At 40.5% G+C, this 14,667-nt stretch overlaps 1 protein-coding gene across 5 annotated transcripts in view; it reads left to right on the top strand.

The window, feature by feature from the left end:
- Nucleotides 1–14,266, top strand: part of ncoa2.L (nuclear receptor coactivator 2 L homeolog) — a 150,245-nt gene extending 135,979 nt beyond the window's left edge. For 4 of the 5 annotated variants that reach the window (XM_018266173.2, XM_018266171.2, XM_018266174.2 and 1 more), the window contains 5 exons: nt 838–927; nt 2,490–2,961; nt 5,769–5,940; nt 7,932–8,133; nt 13,796–14,266. In XM_018266173.2, coding sequence (XP_018121662.1) covers nt 838–927; nt 2,490–2,961; nt 5,769–5,940; nt 7,932–8,133; nt 13,796–13,807 — 948 coding nt within the window. In that variant the 3' untranslated portion in view covers nt 13,808–14,266. 5 annotated transcript variants of the gene reach the window in all.
- The last annotated feature ends 401 nt before the right edge of the window (nt 14,267–14,667 follow it).

Genomic DNA, 14,667 nt, shown 5'->3' with positions numbered 1-14,667 from the left:
GAACTGCATAATTGCATTACAGCGATTGCTATCCTGTCAAACATCTAACGGGACTGAACAGTATGTTTTTGCCTTATACACATGGGCCAATACACTTCAACTCCATGAATTATGCTTCAAATACCACACTAGACAACACCAGCAGCAGTAACATTACTTTGGATAACATTTAACCCGACGGGCCGGTTGGCCTCAGCTGCTGAATATATCTTACGGAACACTCTACATTAATCATTGTGAACCACAAGGAATTTACAACTTGGGAATTAACCCCTGCACACAAACATCGGACTAACTGGATTCAAGTTGGTTTTCTAACTTTGTTATGCCCATAAAAGAAGTGGCTATTATGCTCACTAACACACTGTAGCATGAACTTTATTGAGCTACCAACACCGTGTTAAGTTCAAGTACACACCATTCATTTTTTCTTACATCTGGTTTCATTTATTAGGTGGTGTAGTCTAGGAACCTCAAAAAATAGGGGGGGATCCCTCCTTTCAGATGCAGTACTGCTTGATTTTAACATGATTTTACATATATTTTCATGGCATGGTTGTGAATAAATATTGCCTTTTAACACTATATTGATATATCTTTTGTCATATTGTATTACCCAGCAGCAGGAGTCTTTGGGGGTTAAGTCCCAATTTTGGTTTAATTACACTTCATTAATTGTTTGCGGACACCCCAGCCACTCCAGCTCCTGGTTACTACTCAATTTAGTTTGCTCTGCTTGAGTTTCAGGTAGTTGGTTTAAATATGAGGATTTATTTCACAGGCGATTTTCACGTCAATTTAGCAAAGTGACATTTTTTATAATTTTCTGTTGTTTAGACCCGGCAGCAGTTAATGAACCCAATAAACAATGTCTCAAACATGAACCTGGCAATGAGACCTGGAGTGCCGGGGCAGCTGAGAGAGCAGGTATGTATTCTATGTGCCAACACTTCTTTCTTTTCCCTTCTCTCACAGTAGATATTTAGCCAATAGATTTAAGACCATCGTGGTTCAAGTGTTCAATGCTGAGTAGGTGACATGTGATCTGTTTTAGTTCTCTTGTTCTTAACTGGTTTATAAATAATGTGCTTTTCCACACTTGGCACCTTTTTTTCCTTCTTTGCCAGTATTTCCCATGTTACACATAAAGTGCTACTTCCTCTGATTTTTGCTTCTGTACACATTGCACTCTTGAATTCCAGTAGAGGCAAGCAGTTCTTACTGAAATGTTTAAAAGCCCTAGGGCCAACAATCTCATCAGCATGATTTGGCCCAGCATGTGGGTTGCCAAATTGGGCCCAGGTGAGCTCATTTGATGACCACCTTTAGGCTTTGTATGTGCGGGCAGTATCAAGCCCCATTATTACTGTTTTAAAGGAAAACTATACCCCCCAAACAATTGCATAAAACAGCTCATATGTAAAACCCTGCTTCATGTAAATAAACCATTTTCATAATAATATACTTTTTTAGCAGTATGTGCCATTGGGTAATCCTGAATAGAAAACTGCCATTTATACAAAAATAAATAAGGGCCGCCCCCTGGGATCATATGATTCACGGTGCACACAAACATACCAAACAAACTGTACATGTTAGGTCACAGGAGCCAATTAACAGACAGAGTTCTGTCTTTACGTCTTTTGGACAAACATAATATCAAAGGCTATTGTGATACTAAGCTCTATAGTTAGTAGAGGTATGGGTATATAGAATTTAATTAAAAGTAGGGAGGGGTGTGTATGGATGCTGGGTTTTCATTTGGAGGGGTTGAACTTGATGGACTTTGTCTTTTTTCAACCCAATTTAACTATGTAACTATGTAACTTCTTCCTGTTACAGTTAGAGTTGTAGTATTTCTGGTCAGGTGATCTCTGAGGCAGCACAGAGACCATCACGAAATGGTGGCTCAAGGCAAGAGATGTAAAAGGACAATATTTACTTAAAAATATATTCCAGTTTGGTAAGATTCTTTAATATGCCACTTAATTTGTTGCTCAAGAATTCACATTGGGGGTACAGTTTTCCTATAAGCTGTCCATAGACACAAAAATATAGTCGTATGAAAAGAAGATTTGTACCATTATCTTGGATTGTCCCGATATTTTTCGTACCATGGTGATTGGACGTTTAGTTGATCAGACAGGTTAGAAGTTTCTGACAATATCAGTGGTGATTTTCACTACTATTTGTTGGACATGACGTTTGTGAGATAGTTGCCTGTCAACTGCCAGAACATGTTAGTTTTAGTACTTTGTTTAATCCGAATGGTTAGTAGCTGGTCAGTCCATTGCAATGAACGATCGTCTATCGCTTGTGGGAACAAGATCTGCACGTCTATGACCAGCTTTATTGTTGTTTTTTAGAAACCTCAAAGAATATACATAATTGCCATTATTTGTTGTCCTTATGCAGAGTTATAAGCATCTGACAAGCAGTTATATGGGTATATGAACGCCAACAGGAATAATTGTGCTTTCTATTTGCAGGGGCCGATCAATGCACAGATGCTGGCACAGAGGCAGAGAGAGATCTTGAGCCAACACCTACGCCAAAAGCAACTTCAGCAACAACAACAGCAGCAGCAGCAGCAGCAGCAACAACAACAACAGCAACACAGGGCTATGATGATGAGAGGCCAAGGTCTGGCTATGCCCCCTAACATGGTGGGCTCTGGAGGCATTCCTGCATCAATAAACAGCCCACGGATCCCACAAGGCAATACGCAGCAGTTTCCATTTCCTCCGAACTACGGTACTGGAATTCCATCCCCACCACCTTTCACCAGTCCTTTTTCCCCAGTGCCCCCCAGCCCTGGGTCACAGTCGCTCTCTCACAGCTCTTTGCATGGCTCCCAGATGAATCTGGCTAACCAAGGGATCATGGGGAACATGGGAGGACAGTATGGGCCTGTCATGAATTCCCAAATGCAGCACAATGCCTTCCAGTTTGCCAACTCAGGTACCACCTTCAACTTTAAGCGCAGGTCTTGCTTATCCTTTCTGGCATTGCGTAGGCCTGCAACCTATTGCCAAGCAGTACATTGCAGTCCTCCCCTTCACTTTGAACGGGATCTATACATGTCTACATAGGCTTGACCAGTTCTTACAAGTGACTGGATTTACATCCCTCAAATATTACTGTGTAGCTAAGTCACTTCACAAATGCTTAAAAGACTAAATATGTTTAAGCACCTCATCTGGCTGCTTTGTGAAGTCATCACCGTGGGAAAAAGCCTACTAAAACATAGCCATTTCCATAGCCTGGAAATTGGCACATTTCACCAAGAGGCAAGTTATTGTACTGTTCCATATGCCTGCTGGTGTTTTGTAGCTTTTACCTGTCACTTCTCAAAAGCCACTCCCTAGAAAAGACCAATTATTTCTTATCATGACCCCCCTTCCCTTGCCCTATAGATATTCTGGTGGTACAAAACAAAGGGTGAAATAACTGCATGTGACTACTAACACATCATTAACATTCATTGACCTATAATCTCTATTCATTTGTTTGTAATAGGCCAGTTTCACTGAATTTGCCAAGCCTATACCTGTAGCAGCAAAGGCGATTCCATGTTCACAATGGCTGCTGCTGTGTTACTGTGCTGAGAATCTTACCTGTTGCTCTAGTCCAATCATTTCCACTCCATGCTTTCACCTTGTCTCCATGTGCCCACAGGCTTGGCTTGCTCCACTTGTGTAGCTTTTTCTTCTTTTGTAGCCATGTTAAATTGCCATGTACAGATGGAAAAGGAATCGGTGTTCTTTTTTATATTTTATTGGACAACTTCACAATATAGTCACTGGATACCATTTGCCTCACCATGTATTGGTGGCTGAACAGCTGTATCCCAGATTGGACGCAACTCTTTATTTCCCTGTTAAAGGGGTGGTTCATCTTTTAAGTTAACTTTCAATATCCTCTTTAAAGGCCAAGTCTAATCAACTTTTCAATTGGGCTGCATTATTTATTTTGTATAGTTTTTGTATTATTTGCCTTCTTCTTCTTACTCTTTCTAGCTTTCAAATGTGGGTCAGTTACCCCATCTAGAAAAACAAATGCTCTGTAAGGCTACACATTAGGGTTATTAGTACTTTTTATTACTAATATTTCTGCTTAGACCCTCTCCTATTCATTCTAGTCTTTTATTTAAATCAGTGCATGGTTGCTAGGGTAACTTGGACCCTAACAACCAGATTGCTGAAATTTAAATCTGGAGAGCTGCTGAATAAATAGCTAAATAACTCAGTAACCAAAAATAATAAAAAATGAAAACCAATTGCAATGTGTCTCAGAATATCACTCTCTACATCATAAAAGTTAACTCAAAGGTGAACAACCCTTTTAATTAATGCCAAACTTTCACCTTCTCCTATTTCATTTGTACATATGATGTATTACTTCCACTTCTGAAACTCAAGTTTTTAAAGGGAAACTGTCATGAAAGCAAAATTAAATAAATGCTTAATCTAATGGAAATATGAAACTTTGTTTCTTCACTATCCCTCATATAAGTGGTTGGTCTCTCTATCCATGCAAGCTCTGTGCCAGAGTATGTGTGTTGGATGAGGTCTATTACATCATTGACTTGTAGTGCCTACCACCAACCTGCTGGGGTCTACTCTATGTACCGTTAGATATAAAATACACTAAATTGGATCTGTATAGTACAGTCCTATAGTAGAAATAACAGTGGGGCCTGTTGGATGCTTCCCTTATCCTGACTTTGTTGGTATGTTCTATCTTTCCTACATCAGGGTCCAACTGGAGGCCAGAGGTCCAGATACAGTCCTTCAAAATATTTTTATGTCCTCCCAGAATGCCCAAGCCCTCCACAGAGACCTTTGTATGACCATGCCCTCATAGCATGGAAAATCTTGGACAGCATTGACTTAATTAGAGTTAACGGTCTTTCCAAAAAGCTGACTCCAACACAAAGCCTGGATGTAGAAACAATTGTAGAGGGGGCTCAGTGTCGGACTGGGACACCAGGGGCCCACCAAAAACCCATAGACCAGGGGCCCACCAAAAACCTTTAGGCCAGGGGCCCACTAAGTATTATTTTCTTACACTTTTCACTCAACCTCTATTCTCCTAGTCTCTTTTCTTTACATACTATACTCTATTATTCCATCTATTTAGCCTCTTTATTCTCATAGCAATAGGGAATGGCCATGAAATAGGAAAAATGTTTAGAAGCAGGAGGGTCCACTAACACCTGGGCCCACCTGGAGTTTTCCTGGTATCCCGGTGGGCCAGTCCGACACTGAGGGGGCTTGAGTACCTGGCTTGAGTAACTGGCCTGGCAGTTTCATATTTCTGTGAAATAAAGCTTGTATGAAACATTTGTTTTCATGATAGTTCCCTATTGTTGGAGATGTTTGTTGTAGTATTTGTTTTTGGGGTTTTATATATTTGTCCAGTTTTAGTCAATGCAAGGAACTGTGTCACTATCATTACCAAAGAACCACTGCACTGCTGCTATAAAACTCCATGGACAGCACCTGAGCACCAACAGCATTGGAGTGTCCTGTAAGGCTCAAACGTGGCACAGTGGTACTGATTTTGGTGCAGTTCCCATAATTGTCATGAGCCACTCACTATAAATTGTTACTTGGTTGTTAGGGCCCCATGTACCCTAGCAACCAGGTTCAAGTTTGAATGACAGACTTTGATCATTAGGACAGGGTCTGAATAGAAGGAAAAGTGAATAAGAATAAATATTCAGCTTCAATGGTCACCTAACCTCCCACTAACCTGTTCTTCAGGGATGAGTCAGCAGTCAGACCCAGGATTCACTGGAGCAACCACCCCACAAAGTCCAATCATGTCCCCTAGAATGGGTCATATCCAGAGCCCTATGATGCAGCAGTCACAGGCCAATCCTGCATACCAGTCAGAGCTGAATGGATGGACACAGGGGAATCCTGCTGGAAACAGGTAACTTGGCAGTTGATATCATGTGTATTCTTGAAGGTTATCCAAAAACTTTGGTTTAAAGGAGAAGGAAAGGCTTAAATTAAGTAAGCTTTATCAGAAAGGTCTATTTAAATATACCAGTAAACCCTCAAAGTAGTGCTGCTCTGAGTCCGCTGTCAAAAGAAACACAGAATTTCTTTCCTTCTATTGTGTCCACATGGGCTTCTGTATCAGACTTCCTGCCTTCAGCTTAGACCTCCTTACCCCGGGCGTGAGCATGCTCAGTTTGCTCCTCCCCCCCCTTCTCTGCTGTAATCTGAGCCCAGAGCTATGAGTGAGCAGGGAGCGACTCAGGCATGAAGTGATGTCACACCAAGCTAATAAGGCAAATGATATCCTAAACAACCAGAGAGAGATTCTAGAGCTGTTTGCACAGGTATGGTAAAGCACCTGCAGAATAAATATAGGGTTATAGCTTGCACTATTGTGATCAATCCATTGGCAATAAACTGCTTCGGTAGCTTTCCTTCTCCTTTAAGGCCTGTGCTATTTTTTATATTCTAGGGACTAGCTGGGTTCAGACATTTTAAATGTTTAACGGCAATGGCACATGAAGAAATTCTGGGCCTCTCTTTGCCCAAGTGTTAAGTAGCTCTGCTGGCAAATGCTTCCCATTCATCTCAATGGCAATCGTATAGTTCAATATCTACTTCTTTCCAGTATTTATAAGAGAAGCCTTCTCCTACATCGCAGTATTTTTCTATTGTTGTGTAGGTAGGGTTGCCACCTTTTCTGGAAAAAAATACCGGCCTTCCTATATATTTATCTTTTTTCCCTCTCAATAACATTGGGACCAACCATAATTTTTACCGTCCAGGTTGGTAAAATACCAGCCAGGTGGCAACCCTATGTGTAGGAAGGTAGATAGTTGTTGGTTATTTATACATTGTGTTGGTTATTTATCAAAGGTCCACTTTGTGAGGGAGTAGTGTCCCCAACCTCAGCCATGTTGTTATTTAGCGGTGTTAGGCTCTCGTTGAACAGAGTAGTGTCCCCAACCCCAGCCATGTTGTTATTTAGCTGTGCCAGGCTCTTATTAGCAGAATAGTGTCCCCAACCGCAGCCATGTTGTTATTTAGCTGAGTCAGGCTCTCGTTGAACAGAGTAGTGTCCCCCAACCCCAGCCATGTTGTTATTTAGCTGTGTCAGGCTCTCGTTGAACAGAGTAGTGTCCCCAACCCCAGCCATGTTGTTATTTAGCTGTGCCAGGCTCTTATTAGCAGAGTAGTGTCCCCAACCACAGCCATGTTGTTATTTAGCTGTGTCAGGCTCTCGTTGAACAGAGTAGTGTCCCCAACCCCAGCCATGTTGTTATTTAGCTGTGCCAGGCTCTCATTGAACAGAGTATTGCCCCAAGCCCAGCACAGTAATTGAATTGGTGCTGCAGCCCTCCACCCTTGCTGGTACCATGGTCCATCAGTGATCTGACAGGGTCATAGTGCACAGGTTAGGGAACATAATGAAAAGTTATGAATTGCTGTTACAGGTATGGGACCTGTTATCCAGAATACTCATGACCTGGGGTTTCCCAGATAACGGATCTTTCCGTAATTTGGATCTTCATAACTTAAGTCTAAAAATCATGTAAACATTAAATAAACCCAATAGTCTGGTTTTGCTTCTAACACGGATTAATTATATCTTAGTTGGGATCAAGTACAAGGTACTGTTTTATTATTACAGAGAAAAAGGAAATCATTTTTTAAAATGTTGTATTATTAAATGGAGTCTATGGGAGACAACCTTTCGGTAATGCAAAGCTTTCTGGATAACGAGTTTCCAGATAACGGCTCCCATACCTGTACTAGGCCTCAGCCCAGCTCATTCAATCTCTCATTTAAATGGAGGCAGAAAGTATAGCACATAGGTATTGGCATATTACACACCAGCATATAAATGTCACTCTTTCCTCTGGAGCACATTGTGATAAAACCCTCTTGTATATGTCACAGCATGTTTTCACAACAGTCCCCTCCACATTTTGGCCAACAAAGTGGCACCAGCATGTACAACAGTAACAACATGAACATCGGTGTGTCAATGGCAGCCAATGGGAATGGCATGAACAGCATGAATCCGATGACCGGGCAGATCAACATGACCTCAGTGACCTCTGTGCCTACATCAGGGTTGTCTTCTATGGGCCCAGAGCAGGTCAGTACATTTCTGATTTACTCATGATCCCTCTCAGCAGCATTTATATAAAGCAGCACTGATATTAAGGCTACTGCATGAATATAAAATTGTATATTTGGTAGATCTGTGATAGCCTTGTGTGATTGGCACTGTCCCTGCCACGTAACTACTGCTCCTTTAGCTTCTTACTTTCCTAATGTCCATATATACGCATTGTTGTAGTTACAGGAGTGCACAAACGCATTCACTTCCATATCACGCTGCATAATGGACTTCTAACAAAGCAGTCACAACATGGGGGTAATGGGAAATGATTTGTATACCGGTCTATATCAGGCAAGGAACAAAGATGAAATAGCTTCAGTTCCCAGTTTAGCTCAAGAAATAACAAAAACCATGACTTTTTCTTGATTACAACTATATGTAAAAAGTATGAAGAAGAAAGGAGGTTCTGCCTAAATATACGGAAGGGGTTTATTACAGTGAGAGCTGTGAAGATGTGGAATTCTCTCCCTGAATCAGTTGTACAGGCTGATACATTAGATAGCTTTAAGAAGGGGTTGGATGGCTTTTTAGCAAGTGATGGAATACAGGGTTATGGGAGATAGCTCATAGTACAAGTTGAGTCAGGGACTAGTCCCATTGCCATTTTGGAGTCAAATAGGATTTTTTTCCCCCTCTGAGGCAAATTGGCTAGGCTTTCAATTAGGTTGTTTGCCTTCCTCTGGATCAACTAGCAGTTAGGTAGGATAAAACAGAGTTAAAAGATTTTACTTGATGGACATTTGTCTTTTTTCAATCTAACTTACCATGACTATGATCAGCACAAACCCTATTCATTGCATTTATGCAATTTATACTGCCCCTTTAAAAAAAAAAACTGAGGTGCGTAGGCAAAATTATTCCCCATTATGGCTTATTTATCATATTTTTGAATCGAACCAGTAATTGAAAATATTTCTTGGTTTTAATAACTTTTCGTCCACAAAAAATAAAAATTTTAGGATCAGTGGCCGAATGCAAAAATCCCTACTTATTTTCCATCACAACAGAGAGCACATATACGGGCATATTTAATGTCCCTCTGTAAATCCCCGTTATACATTAGCTGTTGTTTAAGGTTCTCCTATGGGAGAGGCATCTAGGCTTCTTCTGCTTCTCACAAACTTTAGATTTATGTGCGGCCTTTAGCATGGTTACTTACATCTTATAAAAACAACACATATAAATAATTTACAGCAATCCTTTTACATATGTATGGCACTGGTCAAAAAAAAAAGCTTTGTACTATTTGAGCCATTAAAGTAGATTAATCTTTCAACCTAAAAATGTAAGTGCCCTAAATGTGATACACAAAATGCAAATGATTTGTTATTTGTTTTGTTTTATTTTTTGTTTTTTTCTAAAACCATAGCAATACACTTCCTGGTTTCCCTTTAATTCGATTCATTTATTTCAGTTGCCCTGTATGGAAATGTCTCTTAGCTAACAGATACAACCCTTATAGGTTCCCCTTCCATGATTTGTGTTGAGAGAGTGTGTGCCAAGCTTGGGCAATGAAAATATGCGGGCACTGCACAATGTTATTTATATTGTAATATATATATTTAGTGTTTTGATGTCGCTCGGATCAGGGAAGAAATCAGAATCCTGTTTCCCATCTCTTTCCTGAGCAGAGCAACATCAGAACAGCTCTCTGTTTTCTTTCTGAACAAATCTCCCTCCTAAATCTGTCTTCATATTTGTCAGACTCTTCCCGATAATTATAATCATTAACCTTAGATTCTGGGCCAGTGCTCCTTTTTACCAAAAGACACTGACATGGAGTGTGTCGCGATCAATGGCACAGTGGTGTAACTAGATGTTAATGGGCCCCACGGCTAATTCAATTTAGGGCCCCAAAACATTGGTAAATTGACCTATTCAACCAAGATATATAAAAAAAATTAATTAGGGCTTAACTGGGGCCCCTGCAATCGCAGGGTCTGCTTCCTCTGTAGTTACACCCTAGAATAGCACATTTATCACCCAGTATAGTAACATTCTGAAGATTATTGGACTCATTCCTTTTTATTATTAACATTTAGCACTATATTACACATCATGGGGTCCTGGACTGCTGCCTTGCAACATGCTTTTTGGGAGAGACAGACAGAAGTGCAGAGAATGTGAACAAATACTGCTTGTACAATGAATGTGTATTGGAAAGTTGATTGGAATGATATTTTTCAGTATATTACTATGTGATGGTTCTGGGTACAGGAACACAAAGCCTTCGGTCCCCTATTGCCAGAACGAAATGCCCTCATACAAACTTTGTCTCTGATATACTTTATTAAAGGGGACTCATCACCCAAAAAAATTATTCCAAATCCTATTTTATCATGTTAGTCAAGCAAAATGAACTTTAATTAAGGTCCCCATAGACGCGACGATTCTTCTTGCCGAACGACCGATTTTAGGGAAGCCCGACCGATCCTTCGAAATTATCGTGCGGTTAGTGGTATTCGAACGATCGTACATCTTACGATTTTTCGTCCGACATCTGTCGGGAAATTGATCGGCCAGGTCAAAAAATCTTTGTCGGTCCCAGTGCAATCTCTCTATGTTTGCAGGGCCAAGCAGGCAGCTCCCCTTTGTTTTCCTGGTAAATTGGTCTTTTTAGTTGATGGTAGATTCGTACGATCGTACGATCGTTCTGAGAAGATCGTGGTCTCACGATCAGGATCTGATCTTTTAAAAATCTCAACATCTATGGCCAGCTTTACACTACATAAATTATTTGAATCTTGTTTCCAACAGTCTGGGAATTCATAATTATAGCAAGCAGGCAGGAGCCATTTTGTGGACACTGTTATTAAGACAAGTCTTACATCATCTCAGAATCTTGTTTGTGCACCAGAATGGGGGAGCTGATGTCCACTCCCATGCACTGGCTACACAATTAAATGGTAAAGAGAACTGGGGGAATGTGTGGAGAGCAGTGACATCTAGGAAGTGCTGAATGGAAAGTGAAAGTAATTGCTTGCCCCACCTCTGTGCCTAAATCATAGAGGAGGGCAGACAATATTTGATTGACAGCTGAGATTTTTTTAATGAGCTTACAAAAGCTATGAATGCTTTAATAAAAAAAAGAAATTGGATTTCATGTTTAATTTGAAACGGACTTTTATTATACAGATTTTTGTGTCTGAGTGACAGGTTCACTTTAAGTACCCCAAGCGATCGTTAAAAACCACTGTTGCACATACAATAAATAATATGGACAATGTGCAGCTAATTACAGCTAATTGCAGGGTTTGATGGTATCCATAACTGCCATCTACCATGAAAATTACAAACAGCATCAATAATTCATGTTCCCTCCCCATGTTTAAGCAACTAGTTATTTGTTTTTTATTTGGCTTTAGCTTCAGATTTATATCTCTGCCCTGTATCCAAAACCAGTTTTAGTGAATAATTCAGCACTCGCCCATTAGCACGGCAGCCATGATGTAACTAACTTTGGGTAATAAAGTGAGTAACAAGCACAGTTAACAATTTAAGAGCAAATCTCTGTGGGAATATCGCTCTGACCTCAGTATAAAATCCCAGTTTGATTACTTCTAGGCCTGAGCCCTGGAAACTGACATTTAAATTGTCTTAAATGTGGCTACTAGTAGTATCCATAGATAGGAATGAAAAAGGGATTAGGTGCTTCTAAAAGCTTTCTCAATTACAGGTCAACAAAATACCAGCCAAAGGCAACCACAACCCTTTAGCAGGGAAGATCTGTGTCTCCAAAGATGCCCCTGTAGCTCCCCATCTTCTTTTCTGCTGATTCACTGCACATGCTCTGTGCTGCTGTCACTTACTGAGCTTAGGGACTGACACACAATTTACTAAAAAAAAAAAATTATATATATATATTATAAATCTCACAATATTAGGCTGGTCAGTAATTACCGCACTCTGCATGCGCAGTGCCGCTGGCATGCAAATAACGGGGAGACTGCTGTGGTCAATATTGAAACCATGGATTGAAAGTTCAGTATACAAATTCAAAATTTCAGGTACAGGTATGGGATCCGTTATCCAGAAAGCTTTGAATTACCGAAAGGTTGTCTCCCATAGACTCCATTTTATCCAAATAATCTACATTTCATTACGATTTCCTTTTTCTCTGTAATAATAAAACAGCACCTTGTACTTGATCCCAACTAAGATATAATTAATCCTTATTGGAAGTAAAACCAGTCTGTTGGATTTATTTAATGTTTACTTGATTTTCTAGTAGACTTAAGGTATGAAGATCCAAATTACAGAAATATCCATTATCCAACAAGCCCCAGGTCCCGAGCATTCAGGTCTCATATCTGTATTTTATTTTTAGACTTAAGTTCCTTAAGGGTGGTTCACCTTTAAATTAACTTTTAGTGTGTTATAGAATGGCCAATTCTAAACCCAATTCAATTGGTCTTCATTATTTATTTTTTATGTTTTTAGCTTTTTTCTTTGGATTTTTCTCAAAATGCTTTCAAATGGGGGTCACTGACCCCATCTAATAACCAATGCTCTGTAAAGCTACACATTTATTGTTATTGCTACTTTTTATTACTCCTCTTTCTATTCGGGTCCTCTCCTATTCATATTCCTGTTATTCAAATCAGTGCATGGTTGCTAGGGTAATTTGGACTTTAGCAAACCGTTTGCTGAAATTGCAAACTAGAGAGCGGCTGAATAAAAAGCTAAATAATTCAGAAACCACAAATAATAATAAATGAAAACCAATTGAATATCACTTTCTACATCAGGGGTCCCAACATTCTTTACCCGTGAGCCACATTCAAATGTAAAAAGAGTTGGGGAGCAACACAAGTCCCTTGGGGTGCCAAATAAGGGCTACTATTAGCTATTTGGTAGCCTCTATGTGAACTGGCAGCCTACAGGAGACTCTATTTGGCACGCTACTTAGTTTTTATGTAATTAAAACTTGCTTCCAATCCTGGAATTTAAAAATAATCACCTGCTTTGAGGACACTGGGAGCAACATCCAAGTGGTTGGAGAGCAACATGTTGCTCACGAGCTACTGGTTGGGGATCACTGCTCTACATCATAATAAAAGTTAATTTGAAGGTGAACAACCCCTTTAAGGCTTGAGGCCTCAAAACATTTTCTTACATTTTCAATCTGGGGGGGAATCAATTGCAGTTTGGCCAATTTCCATCAAATTTTCTGCCCATCACTATGTGCAGGGACTTCAGTGGTATCCGCATTCCTATGCCACCATTAGAATAAAGTCAGTCTATCTTGAGAGAGGATCCCATCAAGCAAGTGCCACGACCACATACTCTTTCCTGGAGATCTGCCTGGGCTTCAGCTCACTAGTTGGACTCAATGAGGCTCATTTATAAACACTGGGCAAATTTGCACCTGGGCAGTAACGCATAGCAACCAATCAGTGATTTGATTTTTCCAGCCAGCGGCAAGGGAAACAATGAAAGCAAACGTCTGATTGGTTGCTGTTGGTAACTGCCCAGGTGCAAATTTGCCCAGTGTTTATAAATGACCCCCAACATGTGTTCATCTACACAAGGGAATGAAGGGCCCATTGTCTGATGAAGCCCCAGAAAGAAACTGTATTTGGTTTGAGACAGAAGAACAGAAATAACTCTCTTTTTATTCTTTTTCCTCCAACAGAAATACTGCTGACCCGAAAGACTACAAAAATGTTTTTAATCTGCTGACCATGTTCTCCGTCTGGAAGAGTGGAGTGGTCACAAGAGCTCGGCCTGTTCTGTAGTGTTCTTAGAGACCGGCCCGGCAACCAGCCAAGCTCTGCTGAAGCAACTAGCAAAGCACTGTAATCCTGATCTGCCTCCCAATTCTGAGCTGAAGCAGTTGTCCGAGGAACAGCGCCCTCATCTGGCCGCCCCAAGCTAGAGAAGCAGGCGGCCCCGTCTGTTCACTGCATTCACCTTAGTGCAACTTAGATACCTTCTGCGACGTCATTATGGACAGGCAAATGTAACTGAACTCTCTGAAAATGAATGTATTTAATTGTATGTATTTAAAGATGACTCTGCTCTTTAATGGTTCAATTCCTCACGTGACTTCATGAGTTGTTGACACTGGCTTCTGACCTCATGCCCAGTAAATACTGTCGCTGTCGCCTCGCTCTTGCTTTTTTTTTTTCCTTCTTCTTTGATTTGATTGAGAAAATACAAATTTTTATTCGCAGAAGGGGTGGAAGGCGGAAGCCAGAGTATAAAAATACACTGATAGGCCAGAGCCAACTGTATCAAAGCCTTGCCCTATTCACAGGCAAACTTTTCCCATGTGAAGCTAAAGTAGAATCACACCATGTGAGTTTATTAGTTCTACTAGTCAGGGTATTAGTCAGGGCTAGCAGGGCAGTGTGTAACGTAGCGTCCAAACCCCTTCGAATCCGCCGCCCCCTCCTCCTTCTTCTGCTGCAGTCCAAATGCTTTGCTGTGTGTTACATATTTCTCAATGTGAAAACGCTGTTCTTGAGATACAGGTAGAGAACTGGCAGTTGCCATTTAATTGTA

This window comes from Xenopus laevis, chromosome 6L, assembly GCF_017654675.1.
Source record: "Xenopus laevis strain J_2021 chromosome 6L, Xenopus_laevis_v10.1, whole genome shotgun sequence".
Classification (NCBI taxonomy): Eukaryota; Metazoa; Chordata; class Amphibia; order Anura; family Pipidae; genus Xenopus; species Xenopus laevis.
The sequence above is the reverse complement of the archived record's forward strand: the minus strand, read 5'-3'. Positions and strand labels throughout refer to the sequence as shown.